Below are 23,927 nucleotides of genomic sequence, written 5' to 3'. Positions count from 1 at the left end.
GGGCTTGGGAAACTTGAAGCCCTCTCGCCCGGCAGAGCCAGCGCACCAGCAGGATCTGGCTGAGTGTTTGGCAGGCGCTTGAAGCGGCCTGTGGTTTCTTCCTAAAGCTGATTGAGCTGGCAAAAACAGAAGTTCCTCCTTTTTTTTTTCTCTGCTTAACAAAATTTCCCCAAATGTTTACTGTATCCTCTTATATTTTCTTCTTAGCGTCAGCTTCTACTTTCAGCTTTCTGGCCATAGGGAGGCAGGGAGAGGGTTCTGCTTCCTGGGACTAATTTTCTGCTCTGGAGGGACTTCCGCTTGGAAGCAGAAGGAGGAGCTAGGCAGATGAAGTCCATGGCAGCCGTCCCTCCTGTCAGGTGAGACTTAGGGTTGGCCTGTGGCATGGTGCAGAGTGGGCACCTGCTGCCTGTGTGACCCTGAGCAGCTGCTCTGTCTCTTTCAGCTTCAGCTCCCTCATCAGTGAGATGAGGGTAATAATAGTACCTGCCTGCAGAGATGTGAGGATTCAGTGAGATAATCTACACAAAATGCTTAGCATAGTGTCTGGCACACTTGGGGATGCTCTAAAAACGTAAGTTACTTCTATTTTTATTGGCAAACTTTATTTTTGCTGTTCCCAGCCATTCATTTCTCTACACCTTTTCTCTTTTTTGTCGCAACCCTGATTCCTGTAGGATCCCAGTGTCCTTGAATTGCTTCCTTCTCTCCTCTAGCGAAGCCCACTCTTAGGAAAGGGTTTCATATTGCAGCCACGTCAGATTTCCAGGGTAGAAGCTTCAAGGTCATCTGGGCCAGTCCCCATCTGATATTTGTCCTTACTGAGTGGCACCCTTGATTCTCCTCACCTCCTTTGATGGGGAGCTCTCTACCTGCTGAAGTAGTCTACTCTATCTTTGTAATTTTCTCTACTTTTGGACAAAAAAAATGGATCTGAATGTTTATGGAGCCTCCTTATGTGCCAGGGGCTGGTGGGCACATTCATTATCTCGCTTCATTGTCTCAACAGGCCTTGGAGCCTGTTGGTAATGTTATTCCACTTTTTACAGAGGAGGAAACTGAGGTACAGCAAGGCTGCGTAAATAGCCGAAGGTCACACTCTAGCGGGTGATGGTGGGACTTGATTGAGCCTGGACTTTCTGGAGCTACAGGCGTGTTCTCTGCATTGATGATGGTATAGAGCATGGTGGCTAATAGCATGGGAGCTCAGCTCCACTTACTGGGTGACCGTGGGCCAGTTACCTACTTTCTCTGAGCCTCAGTTTGTCCACCTGAAAATGGGGATAATGGTAGCATCTAATGCTGTTAAAGCTGTTGGCACAGTGCCTGACATGTGGCGATGTGCAGGCCACGTTAGCCATCATGCACACTGCACTGTCAGAGTTTGACATCCAGGAGATTCCTTACCCTGGGAACTCACAGAACAAGCCCTATCCTCTGACCACTTCTGGATAGGCCCTTGGGTATTGGGCATTAAGTGTCATGTCCCTCCCAAAGTCGTCTCCACTTTTTTTTTTTTGGTGAAGAAGATTGCCCCTGAACCAATATCTGTGCCAGCCTTCCTCTACTTTGTATGTGGGTTGCCGCCACAGCATGGCTTGATGAGCAGTGTGTAGGTCTGTGCCTGGGATCTAAACCCGTGAACCCCGGGCCACTGAAGCAGAGCGTGCCGAACTTAACCACTACGTCACTGGGCCAGCCCCAATCCTCTCCATTTTTTAAAACATTTTTTTTTATTGTGATAAAACACACGTAACATAAAATTTACTATTTTAACCACTTTAAAGTGTATAATTCTGGGCCGGCCCCGTGGCTTGGCGGTTAAGTGCGTGCACTCCGCTGCTGGCGGCCCGGGTTTGGATCCCAGTCGCGCACCGACGCACCGCTTCTCCGGCCATGCTGAGGCCGTGTCCCACATACAGCAACTAGAAGGATGTGCAGCTATGACATACAACTGTCTACGGGGGCTTTGGGGGAAAAAATTAAAAAAAAAATGTATAATTCATTGGCATTAAGTACATTCACTGTGTTGTGAAACCATCACCACTACCTAGTTCCACAACTTTTTCACTGCCCCAAACAGAAACCCTGCACCGCTTAGACATCATCCCCCAGTTCCCCCCGTCCCATCCCCTGACAACCACTATCTGATTTCTGTCTATGGACTTGCCTTTTCATTTTATATGAATAAAATCATAACGGTATGCGGCCTTTTGTGTCTGGCTTATTTCAATACTTCGCATATTTTCAAGGTTCATCCACGTTGTAGCGTGTATCAGTACTTCTTTCCTTTTTATGGCTTAAATAATGTTCCATGTACGTATATACCAAATTTTGTTTATCTGTTCATCTGTTGATGGACATTTGGGTTGTTTCTACCTTTTGGCTGTTGTGAATAGAGCTGCTGTGAACATCGGTGTACAAGTGTTCGAGTACCTCTTTTCATTTCTTTTGGGTATATGCCTATGCGTGGAATTGCTAGATCCTATGGTAGTTCTACGTTTAACATTTTGAGGAACTGCCATAGTGTATTGGATTGTGGCTGTACCATTTTACGTGCCCACCAGCAATGTATGGGTGTTCCAGTTTCTCCACATCCTTGGCAACGCTCGTTAGTTTCCATTAAAAACAATTATGACCATCCTAGTGGGTGTGAAGTGGTATCTCTTGTACATTTCCCTGATGACTAATGACATTGAGCATTCTCCTTCAGGTCACTTTCTCTTGACCCAGTTGTCAGATCTTCCACCATTCTATATTTACTTTTCAAAATGTGGCTGTATTTGTCTAGATCCTGTTTAAAATGCTTAGATCCCAGGGCAGGCGTGCGGCTAGGTTGGGACCAGTCTGATGTGGCAGACTCCCACGTCACAGTTCTGGATATGCTCCTTTCTCTATCCAGTCTCCTCCCGATGGCCTCATCCCTTCCTCCCTGGTGGAGCTCCTCAGAGTGATCCTTTCATCCCAGGTGGTCACCATTGTTTCAGCCTTGACCCGCCTACTCCTGGTCAGCCGGCTCTCTCTTTCCACCTAAGTCAGGGTGGGGACAGACGCCTCCCTGCAGGATGGCGCTAGCCTCCTCTTCCTCACCTTTGGGTGGTTATTAGTCTGCCAGGTTATTACTGCCTCCAGCCTGAGCGTCCCTGTCTTGTCCACAGGATTAGTCTGAGAGCTCTGTAAGAGCCTTGCTTCCCCTGACACCAGTAACCTTGTTCTTGAAGGCATCGTTTTGCATCTCTTGGGTGGGTTTATGGTTTCAGGACTATTTCTGACTGAAGAATCAAAGACTGCCCCTCAGGGAAGGAATTTCAGGCATGAATGAGCAGATGGATGCGGTATTTTGGGGGGCAGAGAGTTTGTCTCTGTGCTCCAGAAACCACTCCACCATCTGCCTCTGTGCAAGAGGCCCCACCTGTGCTGGAAGAGGCTGTGGGCTCCTTTCCTACTCTGGGGCCCTGTCGGGAGACCTGCCTGCCTCACCAGCAGTTCCCTTACAAGTACAGGGTGTGGTCGTCCGCCATCAATCTATCTGCATGAAGTGTTTACTTTAAAATAATGACTCAATTATTATATGAAAATTTGGTTGCTGCAAAAAATAAAATAACTGAAAAGTAATAAAGTAAAATGTTCCTACACCCACCCTAGTGCCCCTCCCAGGGAAAATCACAGATAAGACTTGGTGTGGTTCTGGATCCTTTCGGGCTTTTCATTCCTGGCCTTTCATTTTTTCACTCTCATCCAAGGGCAGCTCCAAAATAAATAACACCGTCAGGCTGAGTGTATCAAACAGAACAAGTTAGATGTGTCCTAGGGCAGCGCTGCTTAAAGGCTGGACAAACAGTTGGGGTTCTTGCTCCTCAGGTGGCTCTAGCTGACTCTGCTGTGCAGACTTGAATGAGGGGTACCTGGGAAGGCACCTGCGTGGGGAGGGCGGAGGACCCCAGAATCAGATTCCATGGCAACGGATTGACGAAGAGCAGGAGAGGGGACCGCCATTGATGATCACCCCCGTCACACGAGAGTAAGCCAGGTGCCGCCCAGGCGCGGTTCTGGGCTTGACACTTGCTGGCCGTGTCACTTTGGGCGAGGGCAGGTTACTGAACCTCCCTGGGGCTCTGTTTCTCACTTATAGGAAGAGCTAGCTCCTCAGATTGTCGTGAGGGTCGCACATGGAACGGTGCCTGCAGGACGTGCAGTGTCGGGCAGGCGCCCTGTCCTGCTGCGTGTCGGGTGCAGGGCTAGTGCTTCCCTTCCTTCTGCTTTGCCTGTGTCAGCTCTGCATCCACCTTGGCCTTCCTCGTCGGCCTTTCTCCCTGTGGCTAGAGCAGAGCTAAGCAAGTCGCACTGCTAAAAGTAGCAATCCCACCACCAACACCTGGGTGGTCAGTGTGTTTTTACTGTATGAGTGAATGGTAGTGGGGGAGGCTCCCCCCTCTCAAGATGGGAGTATTGTGGGAACAGTTACACAATCAGCTGTTACTGGTCATTGACACATTTGTATAAATTAGTGTCATAGATATTTTGACCTGAAAGGGACCCAAGAAATGATCTTTCATTCTAAAAATGGGGAAATTTTAAGGCTCTAGGAAGGAAGAAACTTGCCGGGAGTGTCGTGCAGCCCATTAGGGGCCAGTCGAGGCTGGAGCCCAGTCTCCTGCCTCTGTCTGGTGCTCTGCTGGTCTGGCGGGAGCACGCAGCCCAGTATCTGTGAGGGCCTGCTCGCTTCTGCTCAGGGCTGCTGCTTCCAGGCGGAAGGTCGCTTGCGGCAGGAGGCTCACAGACAGGCCAGCAGACCGATGGGCCTTTTGGAGGGATGGAGGGAGGTCTGGGGACAGTGGCGCTGGGGCTTGGCATGGCAACTTTAGGGCCCTGCATCTTCCGAGATAGGAGGTGAGAAGCATTTGGGGCTCTAGACCCAGTTTGGTCGGGCCTGCAGAGCCAACCGCACAGCTTTGTGAAAGTGACAGCCAGCTGAGAGCAGGAGGCTGGATCCAGTGGGGGAGGTGGATGTTTAATGCAGTAATGAGAGTCCGGTGTGGGAGCACGGGGAGAGGGGGTTGACGTGTTGTGGAAGAGGTGGCCACGTTTGCACAGGCAGGTGGTCCAGGTATAGAAGGGAGAGGAGGGGCAGCACGGCCACAGGCATGGCAAAGCCAGGGGCTGGATAGACGTGTGTGACAGGAGTGGAGGAGAGGCCACACAGGAGGTTCTCGTAGTCAGGGTCAGTGTCTTATTTACCTGCTCCTTCTCTGTGCCTTTGCAGCGCCTCGCCCTGGAGTCGGAGCACCATTTTTATTTCTTACATGGGTGAGTGAACCATACTCCTCTTGCTTCTTCAATCCCTGGAGGATAGCCAGCAGGCTTTTTTTCTTTCTTTTTTTTTTTTTTGCACTTTTTAATTTTTCTTGCACTCTCTGCTTTCTGTCAGGTTCTGCCTTACATAGCTGGTCGCTCACCACTGGTCCAGGCATGCAGGGCTGACTACTGGTCACTGAGACCTGCTGGTGGCCTTCTGGCTCCCTGCCTGCTCTTATTTGTGTTGGCCACTAGATGGCAGCAGGAAACTTATCAATTTCTCTTCCATGTTGATTTTATCCAGGTTAGACCCTTTGCTCTAGCGGATTAGCGATCATGTCTTGGATGGCACAGGGACTCTCAAATTCCTCGTGTCGCTGGTTCTGCGAGGGTACGAGGAGAGGCTGGGATGAAGCCGAGGTAGCCTAACGTCCGACTCTTCCATGGCATTCTTGAGAAGTGGCTGTCTCAGCTCAGACAGCCCCAGTGTTGGGAGGTGGCTTTTCAGGAGCCCTCAATCTGACCCAGACTCTTAGCAGAGCTCCCACTATTGGGAAAGTCTTATTGTATGTCCCAGACTGGGTTTTAGTGCCTTAAAGGACCGGAAGCTGAGACCCAGTGTCACTGAGGAACACCCAGTTGCTCCCTGGGGAGTCCCCAGCTCGGCAGCCTGTGCACATATTGACAGGCAGTGGTGGAGAGACGACAGCATGAGGCCAAGGACGCGCCACGCCAGTAGTGATACGTAATAGTAGCAGACATTACAAAGCACTCACTTGAGCCCGGGAAGGCTCTGCCCCTCTGTCTATTCACTCTTACTCCTCCCACACAGCTGGTGGTGCGCGGACTTTGAATCCAGGCAGGCTGGCTCCCGGGAGGAAGTCACCACCACTGATGGTGGTCATTCGTAAGCACTTTTCACTTTACTCAACAGTTTGCATCCAGTTGATGCGGTTCGTCCTCATCTCCATGGTCTCACCAACGGCCCTGTGTCAGGGACTGGGGTATGGCCTCTTTACAGATGAGGAGACTGAGACTCAGAGAAGGTAAGGACGTGTCCAACACCTCAAAGACGGGATGCTGACTCCGGTCATCACAGTCCAAGTCCAAGGGCATTTTTGTTTTTGCCCATCCCGTGTCACCTCTCTTTTTGTAGCGAAGCAGGTTTGTATGTTGGGGGTTGGTGGAAGTGGGGAAAGACCTCACTCAATCTCAGGCTCAGAATGACTGTCAGAAGATCTACAGTCACAGCCAACACCTCTGTACCAGGAACGGGTGTTGCAGGCGCCCTCCGGAAAGCCGAGGAGCCCAGCCTGTAGGTGACTGGGGACTGGAGGAGGGAGACAGCAGATGGGATCAGGGAGGTGGCAACTTGGCCACCCCCACCTCCTGCCTCCTCCGAGCACCCCACCGTCCTGTACCCTGAGCAGGAGCAGGGTGGAGGGCGGGTCAGCCTGGGCTCCAGCCCCGACTCACACTTTGTACTGTGGAGCTGCCAGGTGGTCACAGCTGGAGGCTTCCACCAGCCGTCATGCCATGAAGGCATGGGCTGTGGAAGGGCCAGGTGTGGGGGGTGTTCCTATGCTGGGAACTGAGTTCCTCTTGTCCTTTCCAGCTGTCAGCACTGCTCTGGGCTTCTCAGAAGCATGGGGGCTTTTGCTGGGATCCCCTTTCCGGTTGGGCCCTCTCTGGCGCAGCACTTTCCAAACTTAGGGCAGCAGTGGGGACGGCTCCTGCCCTCCTCCTTGTCTTTTTCCCTCTCCAAGATGGGTCTTCTGAGGTCCTGGTCCTCCACCCCTATCCCCACCCTGTCTGGGCACCTGCACAGGGCCCATTATGGCCGACTCAGCTTTGTTAGCACTCCAGCAGTTGAGTGACAGGAGTCAGTGGGGAGGTGGGTGCTGGCCCCGCCTACCTCCCCCGGGCCACGTGCTCCTGGCCGCCCCAGGCCCCCACCCCTCCCCACTGGAGGCCTGTGTGCTGTCTTGACTCCCTGCTCTCCCAGAACCCTGCCTCCTGCTTCCCACCTGCCCCCTGGCTCCACATCCAGTGGGCTCTGCCGGTGGACAGCCCCCTTGGTGACTCTGACACCCCCTGCTCTGGGCACCCCGCGCCCACACCAGCCTAGATTTGGGCCCCAAGGGAGCTTTACACCTGGGTTGCCAGTTCAAAGGCTTCTGCTTTCCAGCCAGACGCTGAGGACTGCGTCTCAGGCTCCAGCATCCTGCTTGGCGTGTCCTCTCTCCCCCGCCCCCCAGTTCCAGCTGCAGCCTCCTGTTGTGCTCGTGGCAGTGGGTTTGCTGGGGGCTGGGGGCTCCTTTCCCCTTGGCCTCTCTTCTCTGTATTACGTCTGCTTCCAGCCAAATACCCCTGGGGTCTGGTGAGGGAGAGATTTTTATTAATTTTTTTTCCAGGGGAAATAATTCCACCTCTTGTCACATGGATTTCTGCATTCAGCTCTTTAGGGAGCTTGACTTCCTCCCCTCATCCTGTCCCAGCCCCCTAGATGCTCAAGAGAGGGGGCAGCTCTGTTTCCTATACTGGGGCTGCTGCTGGCTCTGGGGTTCAGAGGAAGGCAGTGTGGGGAGGGGGAGAGCCTGGAGCTGGGAGTCAGGTGTCTGGGTCCTGGCTTCCCCTTGTTGCTGTGTGACCTGGGTTGGCCCTTCCCCTCTCTGGGCCTCAGCTTCCCCTCGTGCACCTAAGACTGCACATGTCGTCCACAGTAGTGAGGGAGCAGTGCCCAGCGGTTCCCACTCTGGAGTGGAGGACTCCGACACGGGCTTACTAGTGTCCCCTCTGCCTGGGGTGGGCTTTGGCAGGTGTGGCGGGAGGCTGGGAGGCTGCACACCTGTTAGGGAGGAGGAAGCTCGTCAGTGCTGAGGAAGAGCAGATCCCTGCCCGGGGGCCGTGACGTGCAGGCCGAGCGGAGAAGGAAAGTCAGCTTTGTCTCCTTGCTGTTCCCACTCACCACCTCCTGCAGTGTGGGAACGTTAGAGGAAGGAGCTGGTCCAGGCCGAATCGGTCAGCGGGCAGAGACCCCTGTTGTGGACCTCTTCTCTGGGCTTGCCCCTCTCGGTTTCTTCTTTGTCTTCCTCCGTCTGCCTACTTGCCTTTGCTTCACTTCTCTCTGGACCCCTCATCATGACCCGGGCTCACCAGCCCTGCAGGCCCCTCAGCACCGCCCCCCGCCCCCTTCCCTGTTCTCTGGGAAGGCAGGAGCTGCGTCCTGCTTGCCAGCTCGGATCCCAGGGCCACAGGCTGGGGGCGTCCTGGGGAAGGAGCTTTCGGGCCTCTGCCACCCCACCCCTCCGTGCACACATGGTTTCAGCCCCGGCCCCCTCTCCAGGGCCCACATCTGGCCCGAGTACTCAGTTTTCTTGGCTGTAAATTGCCTCCCACTGCCCCTTGGCATCTTCTCAGGTTTCAGCTTCAGGAGTCTTTTTCTTTGGGGGGGGTCAAGGGAAGGATGGCGGCCTGGCTAGTCCCTTTGTCTGACTGCAGCCTTGGGGAGCAATCTTTGGCAGCATTGTCAGTGATCCCTCCGTCCAGGTCTTGAGTGAGCTGTGGTTTTCAGCAGGTGGCTGAGCAGAGTCCAGCTTTAACTGGACCTTTTCTGTTGACACCTTCCCCTCCTCACCTCACCCGTCAGAGGCCAGCCTGCCCCAGGTGCCCCCTTACTGTGCAGTGGGAGGGGCTTTCTCCTGGGGCTTGGCTTTTGTAGTGGGACAGCTGGGGACAGTGGGATTCTCTCCACCTGCCTGCCTCACCCTCCTTGACAGAGTTTGCAGCCTTGGGGGCCGTGGGCATCCTTCCTCAGGACTTCCTTCAATTCCGAGGCCTCAGATGGATTTTCTCTTCCCTCTCAGGGGGGGATCTCAGCCCCTGCAGCTGACCCACCAAGGGTGCAGACCATTGCGCCCACATCACCGCCCCCAGAAGCGTGGGAACAGTGGATTCCAGCTGGAACGTGGGGACTTGCTCTGTGCCCCCTTGGCTCTTGGTTCTCCACACCCCTAGGGAAGCCTTTTGTGTGGGCCATGAAAGGGCATCTCAGGGCACCTGCAAGACTGTCTAAGAGGGAGTAATTATGTGGGTGAGTGCTGCTTCAGGTGCAGGCGTGGACCAGGGCTGATGTGAAGAAGTAGGTATGGAAATGGAAAGTAGGCATTTAGAAATATTTCTAGCGATCGACACGGCTGTGACATTTTAGGATAGTGTGGTGTTTCCCAGGGGAGCCGGACAGAAGTCTTGGAATTTGGTTGTTGGAACCAAGGAAACCCTTAGGGATTTCTGGTCGAAGCTGAAGGACTTGTCTCGTCAAACAGGGTGTAGGCCAACGTGGATGTTGTTAAAATCTCCGGGAGATGCACACATGGCGTGGAGCATGCGATAGTCATGCACAGCAGGACCACCTATGGGCCGGGATGGACTGGAAATAAAGAACCTGGCACTTGCCACCAATTGGTTGAGAAGTACGGCCCTGGGCATCCCCCTGCTCACGAGGCCCTGAAAGGAAGCTTGTGGAGGGTTTCTTAGGAGAAGCTGAAGGTTTAGATTTGGTATGGGAAGTTGAGGAGGGTTGGGGGTCTGATGGTGATGGTCCGAGGAGAGTGCAGGATTTCCTGGGGGAGTCTGAATGGGGAAGCTTTGTTGTCTGGCACGGGAAGTTAAAAGGTGGTTTGGAGTTTGCGGTGCGAGGATGTGGAGATGTTTTGGGGTTAAGTGTGGGAGGGCAAATGACTGCTGTGACGTTCCATGGGTGAGGACACAGGGAAATATTGGGTTCCTGGGACAGGACGAAGGGAAGAAGGGGCTCAGTAGTGTGGACCAATGGAAGTTTGGAGGTTTGTGCTAGAACGCCAAAGAGAAATTTCGAGTTTTATGTGGGAAATCAGAAGGAAATTAGACGTGTATTGGGTAAGGACCAAGGGAGTTTAGGGTGTAGTGGAGAAGGCCAAAAGGAAGCATTGGGCCTTAGTGGGAGAGGGCCATGGGAAGGGTTGGGGTTCATAGTAGAGGCCAAAGGAGAGTTTGAGACTCTGCGTAGGAGGCCAGAGGAGAGCCATCAGATTTAGTTGATGAGGACCAAGGGGCTTTGGGGTCCTTGCCAAAGGGGAAGTTTGGGTTTTGTGTTACACAAGGTGGCCTGAGCTTCCACAGTCTCTATCAGCTCTCAAATATCATGTGTCATGAGAAAGTTAAAAAAAATCTCTCAACCTGTCCACTGAAAACTTGCTCCTTGATGCCCAAATCTCTCTCCTCCAGCTTCTCCAGCTCTCTCAACACAAGATCGGCTGTGCCTGTGCTGCGGCAGCACCTGGGGTTGTCTTAACTCAGAGCCTGAAGCCCCGGCCCTTCTCAGTCTGACTCCAAATGGCTTTTCCAGTCCACTCCCCTGGTCCCCCATCAGGGCCGTGACAGATGTCCCGCCTGCCTCTGGAGCATGCTGTGATGGTTCTGGTGTCTGTGCCAGCTTCCCCCTTCCTCCCGCCCCTGTTTCTGCTCCTCAGAGCCCCACACGTCTTTCAAGGTCTAGCAGGAGCCCTGATTCTTCCAGGAAGCCTTGTGTGACCCTGTTACCAGGAGTGGCCTCTCCCTCCTCTGGTGCCTGTGGTGTGTCCTCTGGTCCTCTCACTTGACCTTGGCTTGCATTATGGGTGGTGACAGCTCTTGTGTTCTGACCTGACTCTTCAGTGGGCACCTGTCTGTCCAACTAGACTGTAAGCACCCCAGAAGCAGGGCCTGAGTTGCTTGGGAAACACAAGGCCCCTGGTCTAAAGGTTGTTCTCTGGGTTCGGGTGCCCATCCTTAGCATTGCCCCTCGTCCTTTGCCAGCTTGGCCCAGCCTTGTGCTGTGGACCTTTCAGGGCAGCTCTGGCCTTTCCCTCTTGCAGGGACAGCCCCACATCAGAACAAGTCACCTCCTCTGGGCAGCTGCCTATGGCTTGGACACAAGGACCCCATTCCACACCCCTCAGCAGTGGACTCATGACAATCAGCCTCTTGGGAAGACTCAGGGCTTCTCTCCTTGGGACCAGGAGATGTCTGTGTATTTCCCACCATGTCCTGGTACCCGCTTTCTCTGTCTGGCCTTTGCCCTGGTCCTTTCCTGTGTGGCCAGCACATGAATGGAAAGATCTGGTGTCAGATATGGTGCTAGGAGCTTACCATGGATCACTGCACATAGGAATCCTGTGTGATAGGTTCGTTTTATGTATGAGGAACTACCCAACATCACACCCACTTTGGAGGCTGAGAACTGGTAGCTGCTCTGCCCTGCTGCTTCTGGGTTGACACTGCTTGCCTGGCTGCCCCTCCAGGGAGCCTGCTGCCTGTTGCTCTCTCCTTTGCCCCGGCCTTTATTTTATCTTAGAGCCACCCACCCACCCACACTACTCTCTGCTCTTGGCAGCTGAGTTTCCCCTTCTTTTCAGCTGGGGGGCCCAGCGCTCTCTTTCTTGGGAACTGAATGGGGTTCAGTTGGGGTGGGCTCCCCCCTTCTCCTTTCCTTCCTCCCTTCCCTGAGAGGGCCAAGACCATTCTCAGCCTGGCCCTAGCTGTAGGAAGAGGGCTGTGGGATGAAAGGTGATATATAAATGTAAGGCGATGATTATTTATTTGACAGGGACAGCTGCCTGTGGTAAAGAATGTAATCTAGTAATCCTTTTGTGAAAATCGGATCCAAGGCTCAGCATGCTGCCTAAAACAGCAAAAGGCCGTTCTCCCTCCCTCCTCTTCCCTGCCCCTCACCCCACCACGCTCTCTGACACACTTCCTGGCATTCCTGCGCTCATGTGCCCTGTGGCGTACGTGTGGCGGACACATACACACACACCATCTCTCTTTTGCCTTTTTGGGTTGTTGTTAACATCTTACATAACCCTAGTACAATGCTCAAAACCAAGAAATTAACATTGGTGTAATGTTATTAACTAAACCATAGACCTTATTTGGATTTTCCCGCTAATGTCCTTTTTCTACTCCAGGATCCTACACTGCAGTTAGTTATCACGTCTCCTTAGGCTCCTGCGGTGTGTGACAGTTACTTAGTTTTTTATGGCCTTGACAGTATTGAATACTAATACATCACTTTGTAGAACTTCCCTGGCTTTGGCTTTGTCCAGGGTTTTCTTGTGATTAGATCGAGGTTATGCATTTTTGGCCAGAATACCACAGATGTGATGCTGTGTCCTTCTCAGTGCATTGTATCAAGAGGTACATGATGTCAGGATGCCTTATTACTGGTGGTGTTAACCTCGATTGCTGGAGGAGGTGATGTTGGCCAGATATCTCCTCACAAAGTTACTGTTTTTCTCTTTGTAATTAACAAATGTCTTGTGGGGACATACTTTGAGACTATACAAATATCCTGTTTTTCCTCAAACTTTTGCCCACTAACTTTAGCATCCATCAGTGGTTCTTGCCTGTAATAATTATTATTGTGGTGTTTGCCTAATGGTAATTTTCTATTTCCTTTATTTCTTCATTAGTTGGAATTCTCCTAGAAGGAAGAGCTGGCCCTTCTCCTGCATTTATTTATTCACTTAGTTATGATGATTATTTTTTTTTAATTTTTATTTATTTATTTTTTTCCCCCAAAGGCCCAGTAGATAGTTGTGTGTCACAGCTGCACATCCTTCTAGTTGCTGTATGTGGGACGCGGCCTCAGCATGGCCAGAGAAGCGCTGCGTCGTTGCGCGCCTGGGATCTGAACCCGGGCCGCCAGCAGCGGAGCGCGCACACTTAACCGCTAAGCCACGGGGCCGGCCCTCACTTAGTTATTTTTATCATTAAAGACTCATGACTATTTGTTTTATAAAATACATATTATATAATAAATGTATGGATATTTACTTCATTCTTTGGGTTATAGGTACAATTCAATCCCCTAGTTGATTTGTTGCTCAAATTGCTCCGCCTTTGACCCCTGGAAGCTCTTTCAGGTTGGCTCCTGTGCCCTTTGACGTGCCCTCAAGTTTTTGTGAGCACTTCCTTACTTTCTGGCCCCATGAGCTACCACAGGCTCATGTTATAGTTTTCCTGCCCCAGGCCTGGAATCAATCACTTCTCTAAGGAGCCCTGCTTCCATTGCTGGAGAATGGTGTTTAGAAACCAAGATCTAGGTGCTGATGTGTTCATTGCCACTGGGGTGTCGTTGCTTCTAGGTCCTTTGAGAGAACAAAATTAGGAAATATATGTATATATATGCCAACTCATGCGTACACACATACCTATCTCTATTTCTGTTTCTGTTTATCTATGTTTATATTTTAAAAATCATGAGCTTTTACTGATTTTCATTTGCTTTTAATTTGGCAGCTTGGGGGTGGGAAGGAAGCTGGGAAATCACATCAAATTCTCCCCTCACAGAGGACAGAGTCGCTGAGAGGATTGGCCTTCTGGCTGAGGTGACTTGACCAGTCAGCGATGGATTTGGGGCTACAACTCGAGACTTAGGATACCTGGGAATCATGTCTGCCCACTGTGACAGGGATCTCTGACTCCAGAAGCATCTTTTGGCAGTAGGTGGATGTACTGGGTTGAATAGCATCCCCTCCAAAATTCATGTCTACCCAGAACCTGTGAATGTGACCTTATTTGGAAATAGGGTCTTTGCAGACACTATACATCAAGTTAAGATGAGGTCACATTGGATTAGAGTGGGCCCTAATCTGTTGCCTGATGTCCTTATAAGAAGAGGGAAATGTGGACACAGAAACAGAGAGAGAGAACAGCATGTGATGGTGGAGGCAGAGATTGGAGTGACGCTGCTAGAAGCCAGGGATCACCAGGGTTGCCAGCAACCAGCAGAAACTGGAAGAGGCAAGGAAGGATCCTTCCCTAGAGCCCTCAGAGGGATCAGGGCCCTGCTAATGCCTTGATTTCAGACTTGTGGCCTCCAGAACTGTGAGACAATAAGCTTCTGTGGTTTTATTTATTTATTTTATTTTTTTAAATTTTATTTATTTATTTTTTTCCCCCAAGGCCCCAGTAGGTAGTTGTATGTCACAGCTGCACATCCTTCTAGTTGTTGTATGTGGGACGCGGCCTCAGCATGGCCGGAGAAGTGGTGCATCGGTGCGCGCCCGGGATCCAAACCCGGGCCGCCAGCAGTGGAGCGCGCGCACTTAACCGCTAAGCCACGGGGCCGGCCCGCTTCTGTGGTTTTAAGCCACCCAATTTGTGGTACTTGGTTCTGACAACCCTGGAAACTCATGCAGTGGAGTTTCTAGTGGCTGTTGCTTTCCATCCTCTGCACAGACACGGACAGCTCCTCCCAGGCTGCTCCTTAGAGATCTCCCTCTCTCACTGCTGGGTGGCCCCTGGAGGGGGCTGTCCCCATGGGAGATAAAAGCAGAGGTTTCATTAGCATGTGTTTGTGCCAAATGAAGACCAGAGGGCTTGGATGTTGAACAATATCCAGTGATGATACTTGTCCCTTTCCCCTGTTCCCCAGAATCGCTGTGTTACAAGGATAATCTGATCATCAAATTGTGTTTCTTCGCATTTAATTCAACTTCAAGTCTGTCTGTCTTCCTCTGCTTCCTGGTGTAGCTCAAGGTCACCTCCTAGGAAATGCTCCTCCTTGTTTTTACACATCAAGTTCATCCTGAAGGCTCCTCCACTCCCCCCACCTGCCCTGTGGGCACAGTGCACGTCCAGCAGCCCTGGGCGTCCTTGGTGGATGGCGTTTGTTCTCTGGACAGTGAGGCCCTCCAGGAGGGAGCACATTGCCCCGTGCTCAGCACCCACAATCTCTTGTATTCGTCTCTGGACTCTTTTTTTTTTTGTGAGGGAGATCAGCCCTGAGCTAACATCCGTGCTAATTCTCCTCTTTTTGCTGAGGAAGACCGGCTCTGAGCTAACATCTATTGCCAATCCTCCTCCTTTTTTTTTTTTTTTTCTTCCCCAAAGCCCCAGTAGATAGCTGTATGTCATAGTTGCACATCCTTCTAGTTGCTGTATGTGGGAAGTGGCCTCAGCATGGCCAGAGAAGCGTTGCGTCGGTGCACGCCGGGGATCTGAACCCGGGCCGCCAGTAGCAGAGCGCGCGCACTTAACCGCTAGGCCACGGGGCCGGCCCACGCCTCTGGACTCTTGAGATCACACTGTCTGTCATGCCGGTTCAAGGCTCTCTCCTGTCCTGTCTTCCCTAACTGTGCTGGTCCGCAGAGCCCTTGCCCTGCGTCCTTCCTTTGCCAGTGCTCTCACATGGGAAATCACCTTTTCTTTTCCTTTCCTTTCCTTCTTTTTTTTTTTTTTTTTGGTGTGGAAGATTAGCCCTGAGCTAAGATCCATTGACAATCATCTGCTTTTTGCTGAGGGAGATTTGCCCTGAGCTAACATCTGTGCCCATCTTCCTCTGTTTTGCATGTGGGATGCCGCCACAGCATGGCTTGATGAGCGGTGCGTGGGTCTGTGCCCAGGATCCAAACCTGCAAACGCCGGGTTGCCGAAGTGGAACGTGGGAACCTAACCACTGTGTCACTGGGCTGGCCCTGGAAATCACCTTTTTACGTGTATTTGTTTTGACTCACTGACTTGACTGAGAGCTCCTCCAGTCAGGGCAGTGACCCTGTTGCACCTAGAGGGTGCCTGACTCGGGTTTGTTATGGATTTTCTCCTTCCTTATACCTGGGTGCAGAGGAAGTCCCATCTCAACACATCTTGCTGAGTTTGAGGCTGAATATTCTCAGCTTCTTATGGGGAACCTGAATCCCAGGAAGATAGAAGCGTGCCCCTCCCCCAGCATCCCGGTCGCACATATATAGCGAGGGCAGGAAGAGTAGGGACCAGGTGTCCTTCGCTTCCCCTCGGGTGTCTCTGCCAAGATCATCCTGTCCTGCTCTTTCCTCATCTTTCTGTCCAGATGGCTGAGGAAGGCATGGCTGGCATCAGCCAATGTGATGTATGACCACATGGAGCTCAGAGCAGAGAGAGCTCAGACCATTAGGGGTGTCAGGCTGGGAAATCGGAAATTAAAGGCCTGGCCCAGTGGCCAGCCACACCTCCCCCTGGTGCAGTGTTCTGAAATCACCTGCGGGTGGTTCGTCAGCACGGCACAGGGGAAGGAAGGCCTCTTGGCAGGCTGGAGAGACAGATGGGCTGCAGGCACTGGGCCTGGCCCTGTGAGTGAGCTCCAGGGCACTGGGGCTTGGCGCTGAGCTCCCGTTCTCAAGCTCCTGCTGGCCCTGTCACGAGAAACTTTCTCCACTTGGACATTGTACCGTGGGCAAGCCACTGCCCCTCTTAGGTCTCAGTCTTCTCATCGTAAAATGAGAAGATTGGACCAGATGGTCTTGAGGTCTCTCTCAACCCTGACATAGCTTGGATTTATGACCTCTGGTTGCAAGGAGAGTGGTGATGGGGTTGTGGCTGACGGCAAAGGGGCAGACAGGGCCCAGGATGCCAGCCCATTGGAGAAGGATGTCTTCCCCCAGAGCCCTTGGGAGCTGAGCTGGCACTGGGGTCAGGAAGACCTCTTGGGGACCGTGGTCTCTGAAAAGGCAGAAGAGAGGACTTTCCTTTGTCAATAGTCCCTTGACATTCTGTTTGTCATTCCATCCACCCATCCGTCTTTCCTACAGGGATTTATTGAGCACCTACTGTGTACCAAGGACTGTGCTAGTGCTGTGAACAAGAGGAGGTCATAGCCTCCATGGAGCTGAGGTCTAATTGAGGAAGACGGGCATTAGATGAACCTTCGCACAAGCATTTAATTACCCTCAGAGTGGTTTCAGGCACCTCTGTGTGCTCTGCCCCTCTTCCTTGATTTTGCTTTTCTGTTCCCTCCACTGTCTTCCTCTTTCTCCCTTGCTGCTTCTTCTCCACTGCTTTGTCTCTACGGCCCTGCCTCACCTTTCTTTTGTTTTTTTTTTTGTGAGGAAGATCAGCCCTGAGGTAACATTTGCCAATCCTCTTCTTTTTGCCGAGGAAGACTGGCCCTGGGCTAACATCTGTGCCCATCTTCCTCTACTTTATATGGGACGCCGCCACAGCATGGCTTGACAAGCGGTGCGTTGGTGCGCACCCGGGATCCGAACCCTGGGCCGCCGTGGTGGAGCGCACGCACTTAACCGCTTGCACCCTCGGGCCGGCCCCCTGCCTCACCTTTCTAATGCCAAGACCTTCTTGAGATTCTGGGCTCTGTCGGGCCAGAAACTCGAAAAGCCCTGTGTCCTGACCTTTGTGCTTATGTGCCTGGAGAATTCCCTGGGGAGGAGAGTAGCTGTGCCTGCTCTTCCTTCATCTATTGTGGGTGGACTCCGTGGCCTCTGGGGGGTGATGGATTGCAAGCTTTGGAATCAGACATTTCTGGGTTTGTGTTCAGACTGTGACCCTTCCTAGCTTACACAAGTGACTTACCTTCTCTGAGCCTTAGTTTCCTCATCTGGAAAATGGGTTTAACTACTTTTACCTTGAAGCATTTTGGGGGAGGATCAAACGGGAAAATTAAGTGGCGGTGCCGTGGTGGTAACTTGAATATAGTAGGTGCTTGATTAAAACTAGCTTCCTCACTTCCTTCCCCTCCATTCAGGTTTGTGGCCCAGATGTTCTGGAGTGTGAGGTGGAGGCAGAGGAGCCCTGGCCCTCTGCAGGCCATACTTCAGTGAAGCTGGGTGGCAGGAGGGCGGCAGCGCTTCCTGCTCTGGGGCAAGGTGCAGACCTTGAACCAGGAGAGGCCAGGAGTCCACCAGGGGCTGGAAAGAATGACAAGCGTCCCATGCATCCCAAAAATGAAGCATGGTGTGACAGCTGCCTGCTGCATCCTGCCGGGTGTTGGGGCCAGGGAGACCCTCACAGAGGGGCACAGCCTGAGTTGGGGGGGCCTGCTGGAGCCACTGTCCTGGTAGTGTCTCCACTGAAGCAATGGGAAGTGGCCCCTCCCTCCTCCAGAGTTGCCCTGCCCCTTACTCCCTGTCCCCTTCCAGATTCAATCTGAGCCACCTGGGGCCTGTTCTGCCCCTGAAGAGAGCATCTGCTAGACCAGGGCTGCGATGATGGAGATGTTCTGTTTTGCATTGTCCAGTACCATAGTCACTAGTTACATGTTGCCATTGAGCATTTGAAAAGTGGCTAGTGCAGCTGAGGAAATGAATTTTTAATTGTATTTAGTTTTAATGAATTAAAATTTAAATTTAAGTGCACATAAATTTAAGTGGCTGCCATATTGGACAGTACTGTTCCACACCAACAGTTTTCACTCACAATGTTGCCACATGCTGGTGGGTCACCTTTGGTGTGAGGTGTGTTATGAATGAGTAATTTGTTCTTAGTAAGAAATTACTGAACTGTACGAATGGTTTCCATACATGTAGGGTGGCAAAGCTTGGCAGTTAAAGGGCTGGCCCTTGGGAGTCTGATTGGGGCACGTTTGGAGATGGAGTGTAGGGTCTGGAAAGGAGAGTAGGAGGGGAGAAGTCTCGAGGGCCTCATTTCTCAGGGAGACACTGCAGAACCAGGGAAGGTATTTTGATTGGCGATTCTCTGTAGGGGAAAGGGATGAAGGGGATACATCCCAGGCTTATTGGCCAAAAGGCTGAATCGATTTTATAGGAGCTAGAGGAGAGCTGAGAGACCATCTAGTCTAGCCTGCTCATTTTACAGAGGAAGAAACTGAGGCCCAGCATACATCAGGTACCTATCATGGACCAGGATATGGTTCCTCTACTTCTAAGAATTACCCTATAAAGCAGATACTGTCATCTTCATTTTGCAGTCAAGGCAACCAGAAATCAAAGTCATGAAGCTTTTTAGTGAAGCCAAGATTGATCCCAAGTCTGCCAAGAGTCACAAGCTTAATTTGTGACAGAACCCATGTCCGCCGACTGCCAAGCCAGTAGTTCACACTGCAAGTCATTGCACTGCCTTCCACCATGTTGGACTGGGGGTCAGGTTTCTGGGCTTCTTCCTCCAGTACCCGTGGCCTGTGGGATGGCCAGTGGTGATGGGGGCTCAGGTCCCACATGAGTGGAGGGGTGTGGAATGTTTGCAGGGAGCATGGCCCATGGCACTATGGGGCTGCCTGCTCCAGGGCCTAGAGCGTGCAACCACATGGCTGAGTGGCCCTGCTATTTGTGGAATCCAGAGACACCTGCCTGCCTGATGACCAGGAGGGCAGAGAGCAAGGTCAGAGGGGAGCTGAAGGCTCACATTCCACTCCTGAAAGAGAAATGCACAGAGGAGACCTGTCTCCTTCCTCTCCAGCTCTGGCTGGGATTCTGCCCAGGTGGGGGAAGGGCCCTCCTCTGTCCAGCTGTTGTCCACCCCCTTGCCCTACCGGCACTGCTGCAGCTGTTCTGGCTCCATCAGTCTCATCCAGAGCTGGGTGGAAAGAGGGGGATGAGGGAAGAGGGGGTCTCTCAGGCGTGTCTGGCCGAGGTGACTTTCGCTCCTGCCTCTAGGAGGTGTCTCCAGTAGCCGAGGGAAGGGGCTCAGGACACTGTCTGCCCCCAGCTCCTGGGTAACTTTTGGGGTGTGAGTGGCTCGGCTTTCAGCCTCTCAGCATTTGTCCCTCCAGGAAGGTCACTCTTTTATTGAAAAGAATAGGAATAGTTAAATTCTTCCTTCATCTCTGCTTGGGCCCAGGGCCCTCCTAACTCTCCTCCTTTGCTTGGCACTTCTTAGCTTTGCTGTAATTTTCATGAATGGATAAATGAATGGCCTCTCACCTACCTCCAGGACAGGGAGATGGGCACAGGCCTGAGAGGAAGGGGATGGGGTCTCTGTTTCTTCTGGCCTGATGGTTTGACATTGTTGAGACTCTGTGTTTGGGGGTCAGGCTTGGGGTGTGCGGGCCATCAGAGGACAAATGTGTTTTGTCTTCCAAGTCTAGGCAGGAGGCAGAGAGATGTCAGTCCTGGCATCAGCATCACCTGCAGCAGACGTGTGCCTGGCTGTGTTCTTTCTTTTGTTGAAATTGAGCTGAGTCCTTGAGAGCACTAATACCCTGCATTCTTCAGGAGCTACAGCAAGAGGTAGGAAGAGGAATTAGTACTCTTTCTTGGCCAGACCTCAGTTTGCCAACCTAGAGAATGAGGAGAAGCATTGCCACTCTGTTTCAATCCAACAGGTAACAGCATCACAGCACAAGAAGTTGATGGAGCTCTTTGGAAAAAAGGCTCTAGAAGGGAGTCACTTATTTTGTTTTTATTTCTTAGCTTCATCCGGTCCCAGTGCGGGACTGTGATGGGCGTTAGCCAAGTAATATACATCAGTGATTCCAGACCTGGCTTTGAGTTAGAGACATCTGGGGAGCTTGTGAATAATTCAGACTCCCGGGCCCCCAGCCCAGATCTTCTGAATCTGAAACTCTGGGAGTGGAGCAGGAATCTGTATTTTGAAAAGCTTTCCAGATGATTTCAATGCAAAGTTAGGTTTGGGAAGGTCCAACTCTTCTACCTTTGGGGAGAAATCTGGTGAACAGATATTCACACGTGCTTTCTTCTGAAGCATGCCTGACTTTGAGGAGCATTGGCTCACGCATTTATTCCTGGATTCATTCATTCAGCCAGCTGACAGTGGGAGAGTGTCCATACTGTGCCAGGTGCAGCTCTAGGCGGAGGAGTGGGGGCAGACTTAGGTGGGGTGTTCTTCCCTGAGGGAAGGCACAGTCTGTGGGGCAGACAGACAAGACCCTACAGTTATAATACAGTGTGAAGGGTGGAGTGTTAGAGATCCTCATCTGGGGCTGCTACCTCTGGCTAGGGGTCAGAGAACCATGTTGAAGTCTCCCGTCATCTGTTTCAGTTCCTCTGCCAGAGTTAGGGGCTTACTTACCCTTTCTCTGTGTATTTGAACAGGAAGGGACCTTAGCAAGTACCTCAGTCACCCCCTTATTCTTACACAGGGGGCAGCCAGTGCCCAGAGAGACTAAGGGACTTGACTAAGCCCACCCAGTGAGCTCGGTTTTGTTGCTGTTGTTGAGGGAAGGGCCCGGGGTGAGGAGGGTTTACTTTTGGAACAGGCACATCGTGCAACTCCAGTGGTGTATCTGGAGTCTGGAGGTGCACACAGACGAGGCCTGATCTTGGTTCCAGCCACGTGCCCGTGGGTGAATCTCTTAGATTCCCAGGTTTCTTGTCGGCGATATTAGGGTAATATATGCACTTTGCTGTAGGTTCTTAGTATTAGAGATAGATGCATCGTCCATGCCTGCTGCTCCATATATGCTCGTTTTTCTTCTCCACCATTATATTTGGTCTCTTAAGTGAGGACAGCATGTCTTTTTGGCCCCAGTTTTCTGAGCCCTCCTTCTAGCTGGAGGTTGCTGTCAGCCAATTCCCACTTAGGGCTGATTTCAGGGTGCCAAGTTCCAGGCGCTGCAGGAGACTGCGCCCTACCCCTTCCTCACCCTGCGCCTGGCCTGGCCACGGGGAGTCCAGCCCCATCCTGTGCCTTTTAGCTCAGTACACCCTGCACAGCCCCATGCAAATTGCTGGAGCACTCAGAATGCCTCATTTCTCAGGAAGGCTCCCTCATCCAAGCATTTGTCCTTCCGCTTGACATTAAACTCTGTCAACATTTTTTCCCAATGAAGTTCTTCCTCCCCCTGCATGGTCCCCAGTCTCCAGCCGGCTTCTCCAGCCAGGGACACAATTGGATTGCAGTTGCTAGCACTTCCTGGAGATCAGGTCCCTGAAGAGCTATAAAAGTCCAGGAGTGTTTCTGGCCACCTTTGCATGTGGTTTGCAGAGGCTGGTGTGGCCGCGTAGCTCTCACGCACCCGCAGAGCTGGTGAGCACGCGCATGCGTGGACTCGGCTGCAAGGGAGGCCCTCATATTGCATTACCTATGTCACTAGTTTCTGGCTGCCAGTTTGAATTTCTTAAACGGATTTGCTGATTACAGGCTCTGGAGGGCTCCCCCTCACTGTATGTAATTGGGCACGGAGCCGTTGTGGGGTGGATTTGGGTAATGGCTGGGCTGCATTCCTCCCATTCTTTTCTCACAGGAAAAAGTGCCTGGAAATAACCCTGTGGTGGGGATTGCTTACAGAAGGAGGGGCCTGCTGCCTGCCACCGGCCTTCACATTTGGTCCCTCTTGGCCCTCTCCACTCCCCCACCTCCTCCCCTCCAGGCAGATGCCACCAGCTGGGCATACACTGGGGTTGCAGATGCCCCTCAGTGGGTTTAATGACCTGACCAGCTGGGCTGCCCTCTTCCCACCCTTGCTGGTCAGGACTGTAGCCCCATTCCTGGGGAATTCCTCTGTAAACCCCAGACATTGAACAGAATAGGGCAGCAGTGAATGAAGTCTCCCTTCCTGCCTCCCTCCTTCCCTCCTTTCCTTTTTTTTTTTTTTTTTAAATGAAGCCAGTCTTTTGAATTGAAAGTAAAAGCCCAACCATTGAGTATAAGTGAATTTCCCTGCAAATGGATGCCCTGCTGGATTTGGGGTGCCATTGAGCTGCGTGGCTCAGACTCTCAGAGGAGGGTTTTCCTTCTCCAGCTTTCAGGCCCATGGGGAATTCATAGCAGGAAATCTCTCCCTGGGGAGTCTGATGAGATTGGAAAGTTTCTCTTTCTGTTTTCTGAGGCACCAGTTCTCTGTCAGTTTACAAGAAGGCGGCTGCCACCTTACAGCCCTTAGCACCTGGGCACTGGGAGGCCACTGCACGGTCGGGTCTTCTGGTCGTCCACATGGCCTGGACGCTCATCCCTTCCTCACCTGCCTGAGCTCTGCCTGATGCCATGGTGGGCCCCTCCTTTCAGAAGGGGCTTCGGTGTCCTCCTGTCCTTCTGACATTCCTGCCTTCCTCAGCAAGCAGCCTCTTCCCTATACCTGGTTCCTAAGTCTCCAGCAATATCTGATTAAACGGATATTGAAGAGAAAAGAACAGGTGGGAGAGAGACTGCTAGTGTGGCTGCTTCCTGCCTGGAGGCCCTCAGAGCCTCCTTTCCTCACACAGCATCAGAAGACAGGGACTCTGGAAGCACCGCCCAGTGACACAGCGGCAGAGGGCTACACACACGTGGAGGGCAGGGGCCTTGGGGATGTCTGCCCCCACAGCGTGTGTCTGTGCACGAGGTGGTGGCGGGGGCAGGCAGTGCCTTCTCTGGAGCCCCCAGCTCTGCGGAGTGATTGTCACCAACCTTTACCTCACGTCTGACCCCCTGGGACTCCTAGAAGGCCCTGAGTACAGGAGACGTTTTCTCCCTAACCTTCCTCATCCTCTGGTTTCGGGTTGTGCTAGCTTATTTTAGGGTCAGGAGCAGGCTGGGCATTTAAGAAAATATTTACATAAATAATGCTGTATAATAGTACAAATCAAAGGAATAGGGAGAAAAAAGCCTCTCAGACCTGCCACCGCAACAAGTCAACTTTCCATTTTCTATGATGCCTTCAGTCTGTATTTACTTGCAAACATAATTTTCACATGGTTATAGTCATAATGTAGACAGAATTTTGCATTCTTTTTTTTTTTTTTAATTTTATTTATTTATTTATTTTCCCCCCAAAGCCCCAGTAGATAGTTGTATGTCATAGCTGCATATCCTTCTAGTTGCTGTACGTGGGACACGGCCTCAGCATGGCTGGAGAAGCAGTGCGTCGGTGTGTGCCAGGGATCCGAACCCGGGCCGCAGCAGTGGAGGGCACGCACTTAACCGCTAAGCCACGGGGCCGGCCC

General features: G+C 52.1%; 1 protein-coding gene across 6 annotated transcripts in view; it reads left to right on the top strand.

Annotated features, from left to right (window-relative positions):
- TSPAN9 (tetraspanin 9) overlaps positions 1–23,927 on the top strand; it is a 202,134-nt gene that overhangs the window by 46,753 nt on the left and 131,454 nt on the right. The window contains exon 3 of one of the 6 annotated variants that reach the window (XM_087442891.1): positions 5,264–5,307. The exons of 3 other annotated variants lie outside the window; for them this stretch is intronic. In XM_087442891.1, the coding sequence (XP_087299017.1) occupies positions 5,304–5,307 (4 nt within the window). In that variant the 5' untranslated portion in view covers positions 5,264–5,303. Of the gene's footprint in view, positions 1–481; positions 575–5,263; positions 5,308–6,279; positions 6,342–23,927 lie in introns of those variants that run through there. 2 more of the 6 variants (XM_087442894.1, XM_087442890.1) reach the window with 2 other exon arrangements.

This window comes from Ceratotherium simum, chromosome 17 (assembly GCF_057802395.1).
Source record: "Ceratotherium simum simum isolate JZ-2026a chromosome 17, ASM5780239v1, whole genome shotgun sequence".
In the NCBI taxonomy this organism is placed as follows: domain Eukaryota; kingdom Metazoa; phylum Chordata; class Mammalia; order Perissodactyla; family Rhinocerotidae; genus Ceratotherium; species Ceratotherium simum.
This window is presented reverse-complemented; position numbering and strand designations above follow the sequence as displayed.